Source organism: Amblyomma americanum, chromosome 1, assembly GCF_052857255.1.
Source record: "Amblyomma americanum isolate KBUSLIRL-KWMA chromosome 1, ASM5285725v1, whole genome shotgun sequence".
In the NCBI taxonomy this organism is placed as follows: domain Eukaryota; kingdom Metazoa; phylum Arthropoda; class Arachnida; order Ixodida; family Ixodidae; genus Amblyomma; species Amblyomma americanum.
In genome coordinates, this window is record NC_135497.1 from 162,992,135 (window position 1) to 162,998,814 (window position 6,680).

Sequence of the window (6,680 nt, forward strand, 5' to 3'; positions counted from 1 at the left end):
TTTTCCGAGACCCGCGCAATGCTCTGGTTTTCCCAGCGGTACGCTCGCCTCTTATCAATGCTTATCAAGTCGGCCATTTTTACCGGCCTTGATTGTTTTCTCATATCTAGCGGTCTGGTTCGAAGAAAGAAAAGCTCTACCCCAGAAAAGGCTGGCAGGAAACAAAGGCACCTTTCGCAGATAGGTGCAAGCGGGGCGCTTCACAATTATCTGGGTTGCAGACTGCAGGTCACATCGGACGTGAAGAAATCTGCCCCGTTTCGCCTGATAAATGAGCGTATAAAAGTGCCCTCAAAACGCATCTCGTTACGACTTGGGGAAGACACCAGAAAGGTAAGTTTCCGTTCACTCGCTTCTCCTGCATGCACCTTAGCGAGAGGAAGGATATGAAACAGGGCTTCTTGGCGCATACGTTTTTTTTTTGAAGGAAAATGAACGGCGATGCGTTATCTGCCTTTGCTGTTCCGTATAAGCGCTGTCCATTTTTCTCCAATCTACAGAAGCATATTGTGCATTATATTATTGTCGCATGCGCCCGCCCATTTAGACGGGTGTCCTGCGATGTGGAAAAACTCCCCGAGGTGATTCGCCGAGGTGCAGTGGTGGTCAGTAATTGCAGAGACGTAAAGGGGGATGCTTTCCTGTTCTGATCGCAAATAAGAATATATACCACGTTTTTCATGAAAGTTGATCAGTAATTTTTAAAAATAGGGCTTTTGAAGTAAAGAGAAGTTTTTGCGGCATAGTAATACTAATGTTGGCGGACGTCAAAGAACGTCATGTTAACGAGCACAATAGTTAACTAAATTCTAATAGTTAGCATTTTAACTATTACCGATAAGCACCTAATTGCGATTAGAAATTTGTAGCCGGCTATTAGTACTAGCCATATCAATTTTTAGAATTTTGAAAACGCGATTACCCTCGCCGCTGTTGCTCTACAAAATCTGGCTACAGCGTGCCAAAATACATGCGCTTTCGAAAAGCAGGCAAAGCAACCCCTCCAGTGCACGTAACTAGCCGAAATAGCCAAATTTTGTCGAGCCACAGCGCCGAGGGTAATCGCGTTTTCGAAATTCTAAAAAATGATGTGGTTATTACTACCGCCGACTACAGATCTCCAATTTCAATCAGGTGCTTATCAGCAATAGTTAAAAAGTAAACTATTAGAATTTAGTTAATCACTTTGCTAGTTAACGTTATTTGAATGTTTTTTGACGTCCGCCATCGCTGGTATTACTATGCCGTAAAAAGCTGCTCTTTACTTCAAAAATCCAAGTTTTAAAAATTAGTGACCAGCTTCCCTGAGATACCTGCTATATATACACTCTGTGTCACACTGCTGATTCGGACTACCCGGGTTACAACCCGGCCGCGGCGGTCGAATTTCGATGAAGGCGAAATTCTAGAGGCCCGTGTGGTGTGCGATGTCAGTGCACGTTAAAGAGCCTCAGGTGGTCGAAATTTCCGGAGCCCTTCACTACGGCGTCTCTCATAGCCTGAGTCGCTTTGGGACGTTAAACCGGCATAAACCAAACCAAACCAAGCTCTGAATCACAAATTCTTGTACGTAAGTTGAAGCTATTGCTACGGCCAGAAAACCAGAAGCCGAAACATGGAAGCTGCTCGCACGCAAAGACGATTTGCTACGGGCTCGCGTGCGCTCCTTCGCCCATCGTAGTAGCCCGGCGTTCGAAAGCATAGTTGAAGCCTATCAGGCACCGTGCTAACGGGAAAGCAACTTCAAGAATTCCGGCGCTGATTTGCGAGCGCCAGCGATTGTTTATTTCGACGGCCTTAAATAGTGGCACAGAGTTTTAGTTCGTACTCTCCAGTGGCGTACAGATTGTGCATGCACATGCGCTGCATGTAGCTAAGAGGACGCTCTGATTCTCACCGCGTGCAGTCGGAACATCCAGTTGAATTCATTTGAAGGGAAATACTTCGCGCATTGCAGTTGGGTGAAAACGAAGAACACTCGGGGCTTGCCGAAAATTGTTTAGCGACGTTAAGCGAGCATTTGAATTCGCCGGGTGCTATCGCAACGTGCCGAAATTGTGAAACGCCTATAGCCACTGCAGCAATGGCCCCTTGTTAACTACGGTTAAATGAAATAGATATCTAAACAGTTTTTATTTGTCTACGACGGCTGGCGCTGTATTTTGTGGTAGTTCCATTCTGCGACTATGGCTTTCACCCTTTCGCTGTTGGTCGGTTCCGCCTTTCACAACAGAGCACGCAAATGGCAATGCTTGCTGGCTATCGCACCTGACATCAGAGGCCGCAGCTACCAATGCTAAAAAGAGCGAAAGCATGAATCGGGAGAGCAATCGTTATAAAGTGCTCCCTTTGGAGCATGCTACATACAAACACTGGTCGCAAGAAATGTCAGTTTAAAAATGAGGCATGACACTCCCTGTCTTTGTTAAGGAAGTTCTGGGAGTAAACTGGCGATATCGTCCACGAAAGTTAAGGCGCAAAAGTAATTAGGTGGAGGTTTGTCCTTTGTCTTGTAGCCCTGAATTGTTGCTACTGCCAAAAGAAGTTTCGAAACTGCATCTTTCTAGCCTGTCACCGTACCAGTTCTTCGCGTACAACTTAAGAGTGGCAACGGTGCCTCTAACAACTATAGCAAATTCGCTTTCATACGGAATTCTAATGTGATCAAGACTGTTCACATTGAAAAACAGAGTGCGACATAAGCGCTCCAAGCCGTAACAGGTGCCAACTTCAGCGCGACTATGAGAAGACGGGACAGGCGCCTGTCCTCATCTTTGTGCGTGCGTGCGTGTGAGTCGCGCCTTTTTACGTTGACAGATACGAGCCAAGTAGAGCCGGAGCGTACCGTTTTGAACTTTCTAGCGGGCCTAAAACTCATGCAGAGGGCGGCAGGCATGCATGTCTGTAGCGCTCGGCTGTTGCGCTACGGAATAAAGCGAGAGAACAGTAGCAGCTTCTGGGCTTGCGACACCGCGCTCGTTCCTGTGTCGCTTGAATTTCTGCTTGGCTGCATTTTCAGATAAGCATTACTTTAGAAATTCAGGGTCTACTCTCATACGACACTTTCGTTTCGTTCCGCATCGCACCGCTCGAGGGCTCTAGACGGGCTTACCACTTTCAGTACTTGGTTATCATTTACCTGATTATTATCTTCAAGCTATGTAGGCTCTCTGCTCTTCTGTTTACATTCAGTCTACCACTTAGTACCGTCTAATTCGCAAAATTGCTTGCAGGCTGAACTTCACTTTACATGTAGTGAATATCAGAGGTTCGTGTTTTGAGCTTGACTGGCTTAAAATGTATTAAAATCTTTAAAGAATAACCAAATTAGCGTCCATTATCATCTTTAAGTGGACAGAAAAAGCAAGCAAACTACAGCTTTGTGCAGGCCACAGCTGATTTCAATTAAGCGCGTGAGAAAGCCTGAGCATTATGCAACGAGGTGAAGCCCGCTTTTTTTCTTCTTGTGTGTTTTTTGCAGCCTTCTGCACAAAATGGCCATCACTTTCATCACTCTGAGCCTACTTGTCGTCGGTAAGTGTGTGCACACGTAAGCGTATCAGTGCAGCTGTTTTCCAAAGCAGGGTTTTTATAAGTCGCGAGCCATTTGCGTCTTGTAATTTCATTTTCTCACTACGTCAGCGGCGTAGTTTTTCTTTTGCCAGATAGCTCGGGCTGAAACATTTTATAAACTTTCCTGGAACTAAAGCATTTAATATGCCAAGCGAAGCACCATTTATTCGACAGTCCATTTGGAATTCTGTGTTCACTGTAAACAAATAAGGCTTTCAGGTTATGTTTCTCACGAGACTCTTAGGGCCTTAATTCTAATTAATTAAACAACAACGATGCATATGGTTGTTGTACACTTTCTGAGTGCTTGTTACCTTGACTGTTCATTATGCGGATCATATGGATGGAAATGGACAACTGCATACCGAGGCGCAAGCTTCCTAATTTGTATGGTTCCTGTTGCGTGCTCATCCGCATAACACTTGGCGATTCGAAAACGACTGCTAAGGCTATTATTAACCCTCGCATGAAGTATTGCAAGTTCTAGCGGAAAGAATGCTTTTCAGGGAAAGCTAACTTGCAAGCAGCTAACCACAAAAACTTGCTAAAATTCACGAAAGCAAGCAGCTTCATTTGTCGTCACGTTCCTAGAAAATGGCTAATTAAATGAGAAATTTGGAAAAAAAAAAAAGATGATAAGACTATTACGCTTACACCCGCAAAGCAGCTAAATGGCCCGGTAGTACACAAACTGGCAACGATGGACGCCGCAAATTTCGATTTCGCTCTCCTTGCGGCTCTGATTGAGCGGTAGGCATACAAACAGTGCGCGCTATTTGTATTTTTTTTCTGCTTCTCCGCTTTCTTTTTATATTGCTTTATAGTGCTCGAGTGCTCACTGCATCCGTTGTGAGAGCGAGTGAAGTGGATATTGCTCTTGCAGTGCTGTCCCTTTGCTTTAATCTCTGTTTGTTTTCGGTGACAGGGGCAGAGGCCACGCGGAAATTTGAGTTGAAGAACGTCAACTTAGCGTTGCACTTAGTAGCCGGTACGTTCAAACTGGCCTGCCACTAACCATGACCGTCCTTGCGCAGGCGCCCTCGCCGGCTCCAAGCAAGATGCTAACAACTACATGGACGCCGTGCTGCGCGACCACCTGCCGGCCAATGTTCGCTCTCTCAACCTGGACCCCCTGCAGATTCCGGGGTTCAACGTGAAGGTCGACTCCACTGGACTCACCAACCGCGACGTCGAGGGCAAGTTCCCGAAGGGCGTGCTGTACGGTCTGTCGAGCGCGGTGCGCCGGCGCGGAGACTGCGGCGTGCCCGGCTGGCAGCTCTCGTCCGTCACCACCGGTTGCTACGTGTCCCTTGACACCCTGCGGCTCACGTACGACGGAAATTACAAGGGATTCAACATCCTCGGCTCCAAGAAAAACATCAGCCTCGATCTGGTCGTCGAAAAGACCAACGCCTTTATCGAGGCCACTGGGGCCCCCGGTGTGTATTTACTCCCTTCTTACACTCCAGCACATGCTCCCAACTGCGCAGTTCCTTTCCGACATAAGTTAGACGAGAAGGGGAAAATTTGCTCTCTATCCGAACGTAGACTATGAGGGCAAGTTTTCGCTTCAGCTACAAAGTGGGCTACCGGGAAACAGTGTCGGTTTAGAGCGCAGCCGTGTGGCTACATTAAGATAAGGATGCGAATATTCCTCTTTACTGTACCATTGTAATCTCCTTCGACTCATTCACTGCGTTTTGCACGCTTGCTATGCAAGAGACAATGCGAGAACACGTGCGCATGGACGGGCACAGGAGCTTCGTTCACTGGGCAGACTAAAAGCGTGTTAGGGCGAAAGATAACAAGCCACACAAGCGAAGTACAAAGAGCTTGTTAAGAGAAGGTAGCACAGGGGTATGCCCAGGGGATATTGGCGTTACTTGATTGGGCCACATCCGTTATGCTAGCTTATTTATTTATTTGTAAAGTAGAGTCAAGACACGCTCTTGGACTTCCTGCCCACTTTACTGACCTCCGTGTTCTTATGATAAAAACTAAAATTCTTTTTGCGGATCAAAATGCAAGGAAAATTCTAAGCGCGGAAACAGAACCTTATCAACATTTTCTCTTCTTTCGCATTTTCTCTTTGCACATGACTCTGCTAGGCCAAGCTGCCACCCTGAAGACGCTCACTGTGTCCGGCATCGAATTCCGTGTAAACTTCAACAAGAAGCTCGAGCTGAACGAAAAGCGCGAGAAGAAGTTCGTCAAAGCCGTCAAGAGGGCGGCGGAAGGCATCCTGCAAGGCGTCCTCTACACCTCCTTCCGGGAGGCCCTCAGCCGTTCCGTCGGCAGGGTGCCCTTGCCGAGACCGTGAAGCCCAAATCTTCCCCATGTCGGCGGGCACGCTTGAAATAATAAAAAAACTCTGACAGAGTGGCGTCTTGTATGCTTAAACCAGTCGCCAACCAGCCATAGCCGCCATCTATACAGCGCTCTGTTTAATTGTTGGCAGCCAAAGGTGCGGAAGCAACTAGTACTCTCGCCATAACGCGTAAGAGCGGCGGCTGCCACTCTTACTCCGTTAGCCTTTAGTAAGGGGTATGGGGAAAATACCGCGGAGATAGAATGAACAGCAAATATTGAAACATACTTCGCTATTGCTACCGTGCCCAATACCAACCCTGCCGAGATTATGCCACTTTCATTTATACATCACTCTAACTGCGAGGGATATTTTGAGTTGTTTGATTTGAACAAGTGGCTAACAGCATCCAATGAGCGGAGGCAGCGAATGCGAATATGCGCACCAGCTTTTTGCGCAACTATTACAACTAGGAAAAAAGAATGAATACTGAACGCGCATCAATGACCGCAAGTTAAGCAAGTAAGCGAGCGTAGAGGCAGCTGCAAAATGAAATGAAAAAAAATTAATGGCGATTAAATCCGCGGTTATATAGATGATGAGCGCCAGTGGCATCTGCTTTGAATGCTGCAGCCACGCATGAGTGGGTGACGACTGCGTGTTGGTTTTCTCAGGGTTACGATGGTTTATTGGTTTGGGACACGTTGTCATATGCTTGAGCATCTGGTCGCTCAGCGCGTTTCCGGTCAGCGTCCCGAGAGCACCCACAGTGTATTAGACCCGCCGAACATTTGTGGCT

The 6,680-nt window shown here is 47.0% G+C and overlaps 1 protein-coding gene across 1 annotated transcript; it reads left to right on the forward strand.

Annotated features, from left to right (window-relative positions):
• The first annotated feature begins 229 nt into the window (after positions 1 to 229).
• On the forward strand, positions 230 to 5,952 carry LOC144114087 (salivary anticoagulant protein P23-like). The gene is made up of 4 exons (XM_077647576.1): positions 230 to 333; positions 3,482 to 3,534; positions 4,608 to 5,012; positions 5,682 to 5,952. Exons 2-4 carry the CDS (start codon positions 3,495 to 3,497, stop codon positions 5,891 to 5,893), a joined length of 657 nt encoding a protein of 218 aa, XP_077503702.1. The 5' UTR covers positions 230 to 333; positions 3,482 to 3,494; the 3' UTR covers positions 5,894 to 5,952.
• The last annotated feature ends 728 nt before the right edge of the window (positions 5,953 to 6,680 follow it).

What these genes read in the sequence shown, in the direction of transcription:
- LOC144114087 (XM_077647576.1), top strand. Translation starts at nt 3,495, where the DNA reads ATGGCCATCACTTTCATCACTCTGAGCCTACTTGTCGTCG. An exon ending in TCTGAGCCTACTTGTCGTCG is followed by an intron (nt 3,535 to 4,607) that starts GTAAGTGTGTGC and finishes GTCCTTGCGCAG; the next exon opens with GCGCCCTCGCCGGCTCCAAG. An exon ending in CGAGGCCACTGGGGCCCCCG is followed by an intron (nt 5,013 to 5,681) that starts GTGTGTATTTAC and finishes TGACTCTGCTAG; the next exon opens with GCCAAGCTGCCACCCTGAAG.